This window comes from Corythoichthys intestinalis, chromosome 13 (genome assembly GCF_030265065.1).
Source record: "Corythoichthys intestinalis isolate RoL2023-P3 chromosome 13, ASM3026506v1, whole genome shotgun sequence".
In the NCBI taxonomy this organism is placed as follows: domain Eukaryota; kingdom Metazoa; phylum Chordata; class Actinopteri; order Syngnathiformes; family Syngnathidae; genus Corythoichthys; species Corythoichthys intestinalis.
The window spans coordinates 19,529,927-19,543,191 of record NC_080407.1 but is presented as its reverse complement, the minus strand read 5'-3'; the positions used below and the strand labels follow the sequence as shown (position 1 = coordinate 19,543,191).

General features: G+C 43.4%; 1 protein-coding gene across 4 annotated transcripts in view; it reads left to right on the top strand.

The window, feature by feature from the left end:
* Window positions 1-13,265, top strand: part of tbc1d22a (TBC1 domain family, member 22a) — a 250,173-nt gene that overhangs the window by 197,186 nt on the left and 39,722 nt on the right. For 3 of the 4 annotated variants that reach the window (XR_009066751.1, XM_057855710.1, XM_057855709.1), the window contains exon 13: window positions 8,763-8,858. Coding sequence is in view for 3 of the 4 variants with exons in the window: in XM_057855710.1 (XP_057711693.1) it covers window positions 8,763-8,858 (96 nt within the window). In the remaining variant the exon portion in view is untranslated. Of the gene's footprint in view, window positions 1-8,762; window positions 8,859-11,507; window positions 12,415-13,265 lie in introns of those variants that run through there. The other variant, XM_057855711.1, reaches the window with a different exon arrangement.

Below are 13,265 nucleotides of genomic sequence, written 5' to 3'. Positions count from 1 at the left end.
ATCCAGCCAAAAAATGCCCAACGAAGAAAAAAAAAACATATACAAGTTGCACCGGCGTATAAGTCGAATTTTGGGGGGAAATTTACTTGATAAAATCCAACACATAGAACAGACATGTCATCTTGAAAGGCAATTTAATATAAAAATACAATAGAGAACAACATGCTAAGTAAATGTACAGTGTACAGTGCATGAACCACGAAATGTGAATACACTGTCCTACGCTACGGCCTGTCCTGCCTATACAGCGAACTCCCAAAAGACAATGCTGGACGTCCATATAATTTGCTGAATCAATTTTGTCCTCGATAGAAAACAGGTTTGCATCAACGTAAATAAATGATAATTAGGTACTATTAGTAATAAGTAACAGGTTAGCATGCGTTTGCTATCATTAGCACATCGTTCAAACAACCACACAACTGGCTCTAAGTGTCCGATCGCGGGTGGAAAACACACAACAACAACAGAAAAGATGATACACGCAGGCGTTGCCTCTGTAGAGATGATTTAAAAGCATAAACAATGAAAGTAGGTTCGCATCCGTCTATTCTCTCTAGCTAACTCGCCCACTCACTCACTCAGAGCCACGTAGCTGTCCGTCTTCTTCTGGCGTGTCACGTAAACAAGTGCGAGTGCGCCCTCACGTGGGCGTGAAAGCGCCACACACTAAATGCATCCATTTCAAGATAAAAAAGTCAATAATACAATTGAACATACACTGCCAAACGCAGAACGCGAACGTGGCCATAGCTATAAAGAGTTATTCAGATAACTATAGCATAAGAACATGCTAACAACTTTACAAAACCATCAGTGTCACTGCAAAACACCAAAATAACATGTGAAATTATATCATAATGTGTTAATAATTCCACACATAAGTCGCTCCTGAGTATAAGTCGCACCCCCAGCCAAAATATGAAAAAAAACGCGACTTATAGTCCGAAAAATACGGTAGGTTCTTGAGATTTTTGACCATTTACCATGACAGCAAATTGACATTTTGTGACCTGATATCGTAAGGACGTCTCCCCGAAATGTGCCCAAATTCACAGAAAGTGACCTGATATCAACAGGAAATGTCCCCGAAATGTCCCCAAATTAAAAGGAAGTGCTATTGACGATCCGAGACGTCCAATCCAGTCAGAATCAATTGTATTTTTAGCGCCGCCAAGTGAGCTAACGTAGATACTATTCTCATGGAAAATTTTGGTAGCGTTCTTTGTAGCGATATACAATTGTATGAAAAAGTATCTGAACCTTTTGGAATTTCACGCATTCGTGCATAACATCACCATCAAATGTGATCTGATCATTGTCAAAATCACACTGATGAAAAAACAGTGTCTGCTTTAACTAAAACCACTCAAATATTTATATGTTTTCATATATTAATGAGGATAGTATGCAAACAATGACAGAGGGGGGGTAAGTAAGTGAACCATCGCATTTAATATTTTGTGCCCCCCCCCCCCCCCCCCCCCCCCCCCCCTTTGGTAGCAATAACGTCAACCAGACGCTTCCTGTAGCTGCAGATCAGTCAGTCGCATCAATCAGGACTAATCTTCACCTATTCTTCTCTACAAAACTGCTATAGTCAGATTCCTGGAATGTCTGGCATGAGTCATGCCACAGTATTTCAATGGGGATCAAGTCTGGACTTATACTTGGCTACTCCAGAACGTGTATTTTGTTCTTCTGAAACCATTCTGAACTTGATTTACTTCTTTGTTTTGGATCATTGTCTTGTTGCAGCATCCATTCTCTTTTTAGCTTCAACTGTCTGACAGACGGCCTCAGATTTTCCTACAAAACATCCTGATAAACCTTTGAATTTATTCTTCCATTCATGATTGCAAGTTGTCCAGGCCCTGAGGCAACAAAACAGCCCCAAATCATGATGCTCCCTCCACCATGCTTTATGGTGAGGATGAGGTGTTGATGTTGGTGAGCTGTTCCATTTTTCCTCCACATATGACGTTGTGTGTTACTCCCAAACAATTCAACTTTGGTTTCATCAGTTGGCAAAATATTTTGCCAAAACTTCTGTGAAGTTTTCAACTGCCTTTTTGCAAACATTAATCAAGCAACAGTGTTTTTTTAGATCGCAATGGCTTCCTCCGTGGAATCCTCTCATGAACACCATTCTTGGCCATAGTGTTACATTTAGTTGATATGTGCACAGAGATATTGGACTGTGCCAGTGATTTCTGTAAGTCTTTAGCAGACACTTTGAGGGTGTTCATTTTTACCTTTCTGAGTATTCTGCGCTGAACTCTTGGCTTCATCTTCGGTGGACGGCCACTGTTTGGGAGAAAAGCTCAATCCCATTTAGTTGATATGTGCACAGAGATATTGGACTGTGCCAGTGATTTCTGTAAGTCTTTAGCAGACACTCTAGGGTTCATTTGTACCTTTCTGAGTATTCTGCGCTGAACTCTTGGCGTCATATTCGGTGGACGGCCACTGTTTGGGAGAAAAACTCAATCCCAATTTGTAGACAACTTCTCTGACTGTCGATTGATGAACATCCAGACTTTTAGAGGTGGTGTTTTCTGAAATTTCCGGGTTCGTAGTGAGTCAGCAACGGGCACACTTTTGCGATATATACAATGTTTATTGATTAGAAATTGCAAATAGATGAAGTTTATTGATTACAATCCCACAAAGGCAAGCAAAAAACAAGCAAAACACAAGAAACAATAGCGCTAGATATAGTTTGTCAATCCTAAAATCCCCGCGTTACAGTTAAAGCACAACAAGATGTCCCTTAACAATGAAAATCTCTTACCGTTGACAAATGAGCGGAAAGCCAACGCCCCGGGTCAGAGTATCCTAGGAACAAAGCCGAGCGATTTCGTACGTTAATCCTACGGCGGATTCTCCGCTCATTTATCAACGGTAAGAGATTTTCATTGTTAAGGGACATCTGAGGGACACATGAAAATGTGGAGCATCTCCCTTTACAGTACAGTTAAAATCTCAAAAGTGACGTGCAAGTATGAAAATCTAAATAAACATAAATATAAAATGCGCATGAGATAGTCCTATAATTCAGGCAGTGCCAATAATCGATGCGGTGTTACTAGGACGTGAGCCTCGTCTTTCAACAATCACATAGCCTATATCTATGCCTTGCGTTTTCTGGTCAACTTCCTCGATTTGTACAGGTCCCTGTTCCTCGCCGTCTCCTCTCTGCCGTCCTCGACTCTGCTCCTTTTCCTGCCGGCCGGCCACTCCAAGGCCTTGTTCTTCCTCGCTTCTGAAGTCATATCCTTGGAGAAGTTTGCACCAAAACAGTTGAAAAAGACCACCAGGAAGTCCCACAGGTGCTCTTGTGCTCCCTGCACATTAGTGAGTCCCACAGCGACATTTCGAAGGACGCCATGTGCCCACTTGAGGACCGCCCCGCCCGTCTCCAGCTCTCCCTTGACCTCTGGAACATCTCCAGGATGTCGGCCCTGTGTGTCCCTGTGTTCCTCCTTGCCCATGGTCATGGCGAGGAGCCTCAGCCCTGCGACCGTGTTGGAGTCGACGAACGCCATGATAAGCCCGATGCTATGCTTCTCGATCGAAGAGCGCGCCAGCACCTTCTGAGTCACCTTGTAGCTGGCCTTGACAGACTTGTAGTTCTCACTCCTAGCCAGCACCTTCCGGCTCGAGAATCGGGCCAGCCTCATCCTCTCAGGCTCCTAAAAAACATGTTTGTTTTAGAAAGATAAATGTTTTGATTAATCTTTTTTTATAAAGTGAATAATGCTGGCCACTTACTTCAGCCCCAGGACACCTGGGCAGCACTATAGAGCCATTGTTGTGGAAGCAGCTCTAGATGTTCTTCCAAAGGTGCACGGGGTCAAAGCAGACGAAGATCTGCTTGTTGCCGTTGGCGTAGGGGTTGGTGTAGGACCCTTAAGGACCAGAATTTGTGGGGACTGATCGGGGTCCCCAAGGTGGCCTGCTCCTGGACGGCTACCTTGTGGGACAGGTCTTGCACCCCACAAGCCAACACTTCTCTCCCATGGTGTTTCACTGAAAGTTATTAGATTAAAATGTTTCATAAAATAAAACACGAAACAATAACACAACAACAAAACTATTCTTTATAGATATGGACGTAAAACAGTTTTGATTCTTGGTTAAAAGCACAAAAAAAAAACTTGTCCAGGGAGCGTTTATTTTACGTTTTTTTTTCTTTTGCTACAAAGTATCGCGATGTATCACCTTTTCGATATATTGTCAAACCCCTAGTCATCATGCCTTTGGCACTAAAAAGTGACTTTTCATTGTTGGTCTAACCTGGCGGCTCACGTCCAAACAAACAGGAGCGGGCAAACAAACAGATGAGCAAGTAGACCGACGACAAGCCGGGAGCAACGTGTTTATTGGTGGCCTAAGATTTGCCGTTTTAATTTCCTTTTCTTCTCCCAAGTGTGGGCTTGGAGTTCATGGTTGAGGGCGCTGGCAAAGTTCTTCAGACTATAAAAGTGGAATCCACTCTTATCTTAAACCCTGCAAAAACATCTTTAAGCTTTGTAGTGTGCATGCCACAAATGCGCACTGGTTTGTGTCTAATCCCAAACTGTCTTTTGAATACCCTATCGACCTGTGGCAGTCATGTTTCCTTTTGAACGGTGTCATTGTGAGGTAAATTATGCAAACGTTGCAATTCTTTGAGAAGCTGAAACTGTTTTGTTTATTGTAAGTTGATCGATATTACGGGAAACCAGCCCCAACGCAAGAGCCGTGATGATGTCATTAAGTGTCAGCCGGCAAATTATGTCAGTAATTCCATTTATGTCCAGCTCTGATCTGTTACATCCATTCAAAAGTGAGATAATTTGCTGGATAACACTAAATGACATATGTTATAAGCATGCATTAATGCTCATGACAGTGTCATGTCATAGTTATGATTGTTTAATAAGTCTTTTGGCGCCGCTGTCAAATAAAGTGTTGCCAAATTCCATAACTAGAAGTTTATGAAACAACTAGAAAAGTAAAACTGAAGAAATAATTAGCACAGAACATGAATTTTGATTGTTATTTATATCTGTAGCGCTGCAATGCATGCTAGGAGGCATGTTGAAAGACAACATCATTGGCAACAGGTGGCAGCAGAGGTTGATTGTCTCCCCCAAGAGAACAGTGATGGCCAAATAAATCTTAATGGAGCAATGAATGCTGGTTCATTTGTTCTTATGACAGACTTATGATGCCACTGTCAGATGAAGTATTAGCGGTTAATATCTTTTGTTGTAAATATCCCATAATACAGTGAGGACAGCTGTGGCTTATAGTCCAGTACGGCTTATCTATGAACAAATGCCGTTTGCGTGTCAAATTTGGTGGGTGGCTTATTAGCTGGTGCGCCTTATATTGCGAAAATGTATTTACAATGGCAGCAGTTTGGAGGGGTGCGAATACAAAATAAAATTCCCGAGTATTTTTTCAAACCATGCAGAACAGCATTTTTCATTTCAAAATAAAATACTTGAGCTTAGCCTCAAACAGTATTAAATTAAAAAAAATCTAGAAACTGTAAATTACGATGGGGCTTTGCTGTAGTAGATACAGATCCATAAGATCACTTACTGTTGATTTAGGTACTTTTGGGGGACACGTCCTGTTGATATCAGGTCCCTTCCAGTTAATTTAGGAACATTTGGGGGACTTGTCATGTTGATATCCATTTGGAGGACACGTCCTGTTGATATCAGGACACGTCCTGTTAATTGGGGGACATTTGGGGGACTCGTCCTGCTGATATCAGGTCACTTATTGTTGATTTGGGGACAGTGGGGTTGTTGGTGCGTCCCCTCTTCCCGTCCCTGAAGGCCCGTTGACCACCCTGGAACCCGGGGGGTTAACGAAGGCTCCTTTGCTGGGCTGCGGGAGGAGGGATGGGGTCGGTTGCCACCGGGCTTACACTCATAAGAGATTCACACGATTACTAGTTTCTAGATCACAGAGCTGATTTTTGTACACTCCACCCCTCCCAATCACTTATCCTATAGACTTCCCCACCACCCCCTTCTTTTCCTGGTTAATAGGCCCCCCACATGGTGTCAACCGGAAATACATCTAGCTGACGATAGCAACAACATATTCATAGTTAGTGTAGACATTCAATGTATTTCTTGTTATTGTTTGTGTTTCTTTTCTTTCTTTTCTTGTTTTTCTTTTTTTTTTTCTTCTGTTCCCCCATAACCCCTTCCTGTTCGCTGTTTTGTCATAAACGAGGTATGTTGAATGATCACAATGGGAAAATGTCAATCTCTCAATGTGAAACAATAAAACTGTTCAGACCAACCGGACACCTATAAAGTGCCAAAGTATTCGGCCCCCTTGAATCTTGCAACCTTTCGCCACATTTCAGGCTTCAAACATAAAGATATGAAATTTAAATTTTTTGTCAAGAATCAACAACAAGTGGGACACAATCGTGAAGTGGAACAACATTTATTGGATAATTTAAACTTTTTTAACAAATAAAAAACTGAAAAGTGGGGCGTGCAATATTATTCAGCCCCTTTACTTTCAGTGCAGCAAACTCACTCCAGAAGTTCAGTGAGGATCTCTGAATGATCCAATGTTGTCCTAAATGACCGATGATGAGAAATAGAATCCACCTGTGTGTAATCAAGTCTCCGTATAAATGCACCTGCTCTGTGATAGTCTCAGGGTTCTGTTTAAAGTGCAGAGAGCATTATGAAAACCAAGGAACACACCAGGCAGGTCCGAGATACTGTTGTGGAGAAGTTTAAAGCCGGATTTGGATACAAAAAGATTTCCCAAGCTTTAAACATCTCAAGGAGCACTGTGCAAGCCATCATATTGAAATGGAAGGAGCATCAGACCACTGCAAATCTACCAAGACCCGGCCGTCCTTCCAAACTTTCTTCTCAAACAAGGAGCAAACTGATCAGAGATGCAGCCAAGAGGCCCATGATCACTCTGGATGAACTGCAGAGATCTACAGCTGAGGTGGGAGAGTCTGTCCATAGGAAAACAATCAGTCGTACACTGCACAAATCTGGCCTTCCTTTATGGAAGAGTGGCAAGAAGAAAGCCATTTCTCAAAGATATCCATAAAAAGTCTCGTTTAAAGTTTGCCACAAGCCACCTAGGAGACACACCAAACATGTGGAAGAAGGTGCTCTGGTCAGATGAAACCAAAATTGAACTTTTTGGCCACAATGCAAAACGATATGTTTGGCGTAAATCCCCACTGTCAAACATGGTGGTGGCAGCATCATGGTTTGGGCCTGCTTTTCTTCAGCAGGGACAGGGAAGATGGTTAAAATTGACGGGAAGATGGATGCAGCCAAATACAGGAACATTCTGGAAGAAAACCTGTTGGTATCTGCACAAGACCTGAGACTGGGACGGAGATTTATCTTCCAACAGGACAATGATCCAAAACATAAAGCCAAATCTACAATGGAATGGTTCAAAAATAAACGTATCCAGGTGTTAGAATGGCCAAGTCAAAGTCCAGACCTGAATCCAATCGAGAATCTGTGGAAAGAGCTGAAGACTGCTGTTCACAAACACTCTCCATCCAACCTCACTGAGCTCGAGCTGTTTTGCAAGGAAGAATGGGCAAGAATGTCAGTCTCTCGATGTGCAAAACTGATAGAAACATACCCCAAGCGACTTGCAGCTGTAATTGGAGCAAAAGGTGGCGCTACAAAGTATTAACGCAAGGGGGCCGAATAATATTGCACGCCCCACTTTTCAGTTTTTTATTTGTTAAAAAAGTTTAAATTATCCAATAAATTTTGTTCCACTTCACGATTGTGTCCCACTTGTTGTTGATTCTTGACAAAAATTTTAAATTTTATATCTTTATGTTTGAAGCCTGAAATGTGGCGAAAGGTTACAAGGTTCAAGGGGGCCGAATACTTTTGCAAGGCACTGTACTTCCATTCTCCGTGTCAAACAGTTGAACAGGACGGGTTAAAAAAAATGTTAATGGGATGTCATGGTAAATGGTCAAAATCACAAGAACCTATGTTTTCCTGTCATTGAAAATGAATGGGAAATTTGGACGTTCATGGCTGTCAATGCCATCCCATTAGAAATGAATGGGACAGTTTTTGACGAATTTTGGGGGAACCATTGTACTATCTGAGACCCATGTAATGTTTTCCTGATAATTGTTCCATCGCCATATCGTGATATCACTTCCGTGTATCGCATCATCAGCTACCTAGAAGTTCTCACCCCTAATGCCAACCGCGGCGGATTTGACTTGCTTGCATGAGCGCGACGGCACACTTTTAATTCCTTGAATTTTGAAACCTCCTTGACAAGCGTGCCGGAATTAGTTCAACACATCTCCCCGTTTCCACTTTGAATATCGGGTGCCATCCTTAAAGGGGCCACACGCTTCTTTTCTAAGTGACTCGCATTCAAAGAGCCGAGTAATTATCCTCCATGTGATAGGGCTCTGGAGGAAAATGAATAAGAACAAGGAACATCTCATCCTTTGTCTCTTTCCTACTCTAATTCCCCACTGCTCATAAAAAAAGAGGGCTGCCAAATGTAATGAGGGGTTGAAATAAGTAGGCGTGCAAAGAAAAGAAGAATTGTGTCACTTGCTGCTTCTCCGCGTGCATATTTCTGCATTCTGACATGCAATGTTCGTCTTATTCTGGCCTTTTTGCTAGCTTAATGGCAACCCATGTGAATATTAAATAGAAAAACTGACGTTATTTTCTTAAATCAACACAACTTTTTCATCTTGTTCCCTCTAGGCTGAACCTGAGGGTTTTTCCCATTTCCATCTCTACGTCTGCGCAGCCTTCCTGGTGAGGTGGAGGAAAGAAATTCTAGAGGAGCGAGACTTTCAGGTAAAAAACATTTCCCTCCTCACACGTATAGCTCGCCAGAAATCCAGCCGGCTGTAATTGCGGAGTTGTTCATGGTCCGCATCCCTCTCCATTACCTCCATGGCCATTAACTGTAAGGTTCAGAAGTCGCTAGCGCATTAGCGAATGGCGCTAGACAGCTGCCAGAAGGTGACTTTGCTGGCCCGCTCACTAGGAAACATGACTCTTTAACTGCACTGGCACAGTACGACATTAGTTCATACCAGCGTGGACTGCCAGCAGTAGTGGTGCGCAATCTGGGGACAAATCCTCTATTTTTATATCACGATATGTGTCACGATGTTTTTTTTTTTCAACCTCCCGAGACCCATCGTACTCATTTTAGGACATAAGATTTCTGCATTAACCCTTTACACTCCGAGCATTTTTACCTTCTTGGAAGGGATCAACTCCATTGTCGATCATTGTCCTCCGAATCCATGTCCCGTCTTTCCGGGGACTCGTCTTCAGACTCGACATAATTCACTGCTTCGACTCGCCTGCTAAGGACCGGATGCTCTTCTACTGGTGTTCTACACCTCTTCTACCCCTGCCTTGTCATTGTGATGCATTTTTGTTGATGTAACTGTGAGAAAAATTGATTGAAAATTGATATGAAACATCGCGGATGCAAGAGGGAAGCCAGTGACGCTGACTTACACTCACTAACTTCAAGTTAGCTCAGGAAAACTCTTTCAGTTACCATGTGAATGTGCTGCCATCTGGTGTTGAATTACAGAGCAACTATTTTTCCATATACTGACCAAAAATTACTTCTCTATAACGAGTACAATGGACGCTATGGCCCACAGAAATCAATGGAACGCCGTCATCCCCAGTTGTACAGCGCAGAGTGTAAAGGGTTAATTTAGTCATGAATTAGTCTTCGATTAATTGTGTCAGTCCTATGACAATCAACATCTTCTGATCTGCCTTGACTGTACACAGTGTCTTACAAAAAACGTAATCGCCCATAGAAATCAAGGGGACGCCTGCGTCTCCAATTGTACAGCGCGGAGTGTAAAGGGTTAATTTAGTCATGAATTGGTCTTCGATTAATTGTGTAAGTCCTATTACAAACATCGTCTTCTGATCTGACATGACTGTACACAAGTGTGTTACAAAAAAAGTAATGGCCGACAGAAATCAAGGAGACACCGGTGTCCCCAATTGTACAGCGCGGAGTGTAAAGGGTTAATTTAGTCACGAATTAGTCTTCGATTAGTTGTGCCAGTCCTATTAAAATCAACATTGTCTGACCTGCCATGACTGTACACAGTGTGCTACAAAAAACGTTACCACCCACAGGAATCAAGGGGACGCCGGCGTTCCCAATTCTACAGCGCGGAGTGTAAAGTGTTAAACGTAATTTTTTTTTTTTTTTCAATCCTTTGACCACTTGGGCACATTCAGGGATGTTGTCAGCTCCCCAAACACCGCTTTGTGCCTGATGCCTCCCAGCATGAATTGCAGCGCTACAAAAGTAATTTACGTCTGAATTCAAATTGTGTGATAATCTTCAGTTGCTGTTCCAGTTGTTTCATCAGCCGCATTCGCACTGTAGGAACTATTTGCAGTTCCTATAACCTTTTGTGGGAGGACATAATTTTGCCTGTTCTCACATGTAGGAACTAGGGACCAAGAACTCGAGTTCAGAGAACAATTTTAGTTCCTACTCTGAGGTAGGGACTCAGTGAGGCCGTTGGAACTCGATTACGTGTTTGGTGATTCACAGAAATCATCCATCAATACTTGCGCATCTTAAGGAGCCGCCATATATGAAAAAAAAACTCCCTCTTGTAAAACTTTGTGCTCTTCCAGTCTAGTCGAGAGGCTAACGACTAGATGGAAACTATTTCCTTCAAACGGTCTCCAAATGGTTGGTTTCCCTTCAGCTTAGTTTTTATTTTGCCTTAGGTGGTTATACTTGTATAGCGCTTTTCCACCTTTCAAAGCGCTTTACACTACATCGCCATCCACCTACTGGTGACGTAGCACCAGGAGCAATGTGGGGTTCAGTATCTTGCTCAAGGATACTTAGGCAAGTTCATCAGGGCAGAGAATCGAACCCACAACCCCCGAGGTGGGGGGACAACTACTCTACCACTGAGCCACGCCACCCCCCAAATAATGCGTCACTGGCACAGACTACAACATCACAGCAGTTCAGCAGCATATCAAGCGCAGTACCCATGTGAGAACCCGACTGCCTGGCAAAGGATTGTTCTTATAACTACTACAGAGGCCTATGGTTATTGGAAGGAAGTACTCAGGTTCCTCCAGTCCGAAAGCGGCTATTACTTCAGGATTGATACGGGTTCCTTCCAGTGGGACATGCCCGAAGCACCTCACCAGGGAGGTGCCCTGGAGGCATCCTAATCAGATGCTCAAGCCACCTCATCTGGCTCCTCTCAATGCGGAGGAGCAGCAGCTCTACTTCAAGCCCCTCCTTCATGACTAAGCTCCTTACCTTATTTCTAAGAGAGAGCCTGGACACCCTACAGAGTAAACTAATTTCGGCCGCTTGTATCGGAGATGTTGTTCTATCGGTGATGGCCCACAGCTCGTGACCATACTGAGGGTAGGAATGTAGATCGACCGGTAAACAGAGAGCTTCTTCTTTTTGCTCAGCTCCTTCTTCACCACGACGGACAGAGAGATGCAGAGTCCGCGTCACTGCAGACGCGGCACCGATCCGCCTGTCGATCTCCCGTTCCATTTTTCCATCACTTGTGAACAAGACCCAGAGATACATGAACTCCTCCTCTTGTGGAAGGACCTCATTCTTGAGTCGGAGAGGGCATTCCACCTTTTACCGGCTAAGGATGATGGTCTCGGATTTGGAAGTGCTAATTGTCATTCCAACCGCTTCACACTCCGCTGCGAACTGTTCCAGTGAGAGTTGAAGGTCACAGCTTGATGAAGCCAAGAACACGACATCATCTGCAAAAAGCAGAGTTGCAAAACTGAGGCCTCCAAACCGGACCCCATCAACACCTCGGCTGCGCCTAGATATTCTGTTGATGAAAGTTATGAACAGAACCAGTGACATCCAAGCCTTACTGGAAACAGATCCGACTCATAACCCGCTACATGGGCCAAACTCTGACACCGGTCATACCGGGATTGGAACCCCCATATCAGAGATTCCGATACCCCATACTCCCGAAACATCCCCAAAAGACTCCCAGGGGGGACACGGTCAAACACCTTATCCAAGTCCACAAAACACATGAAGACTGATTGGCCAAACTCCCATGACTCCTCAAAAAAACCTGCTGAGTGTATAGAGCTGATCAACTTTTCCAAGGCCCAGACAAAAAACACATTGCTTCCCCTGAATCCGCGATTCGACTTCCCGACGGCCCGTCCTCTCTAGTACCCCTGAATAGACCTTCCCAGGGAGGCTGTGGAGTGTGATCCCCCTACAGTTGGAACACACTCTCAGTCCCTCTTTTTAAAAAGAGGTACCACCGCCCTGGTCTGCCATTCCAGAGCCACTGTCCCCGATGTCCACGCGATGTTGCAGAGTTGTGTTAACCAAGACAACCCCAAAACATCTAGAGCCTCCCCCCCCCCGGAGCCTTGCCACAGAGGAGCTTTTTAACCACCTCAGTGACTTCAACCCCAGAGATAAGAGGACCCACCTCAGAGTCCCCAGGCTCTGCTTCCTCATGGGAAGGCGTGTCGGTGGAGTTTTATCCATGTTATAGTCCAATGTATTGTAGTTTTGTGCTTTATGCCTCCTAGCATGCATTTCGGTTCCACAAAAGTAATTTACGTTCGGCATTCATGATCTGCGATAATTATTTCTTCAGTTTCTGGTTCAGTTGTCCCATGACTTGCTCGTGATGCTATTTAGTTTGTTGTTACGTACTAAATTGTTTCATTTTAAACCTTTGAGTTTGAAGACATTTAATTTAATGACCTCCTGAGATTTCTCATTGTATATTTTGAGGTGAACGTAAATTGACACACATGGATCTTATACAACACAGACCAACAATTGATTCAAATGGATTTTTTATTACACCTCTTCTTCTAAATAAAACTTAGTTGGGAACCTTGTAGATTTTGTCTGTGTTGCAGTCCAATATTTAGTAGCTTTGCGCCTCATGCCTCCCAGCATGCATTGCCCTGCCACAAAGGTAATTTACGTAAAAAAATTACGTTCTGTGAGAAGTATTTCTACACTTACTGTTCTAGTTGTTTCATCAGGTCTTCACAGACGGCACTTGGATTTTATAACTGCCACCATAAGTGCACAAGAGCTGCAGGCTTGGACTTTTACTTTAACGGTGATAGAAGTTCTTCATGATATGTCAATTCATAGCGTCTCGACGATATATATTCCTCATATCGTAGATATTGTATTGCATTGGAATGTCC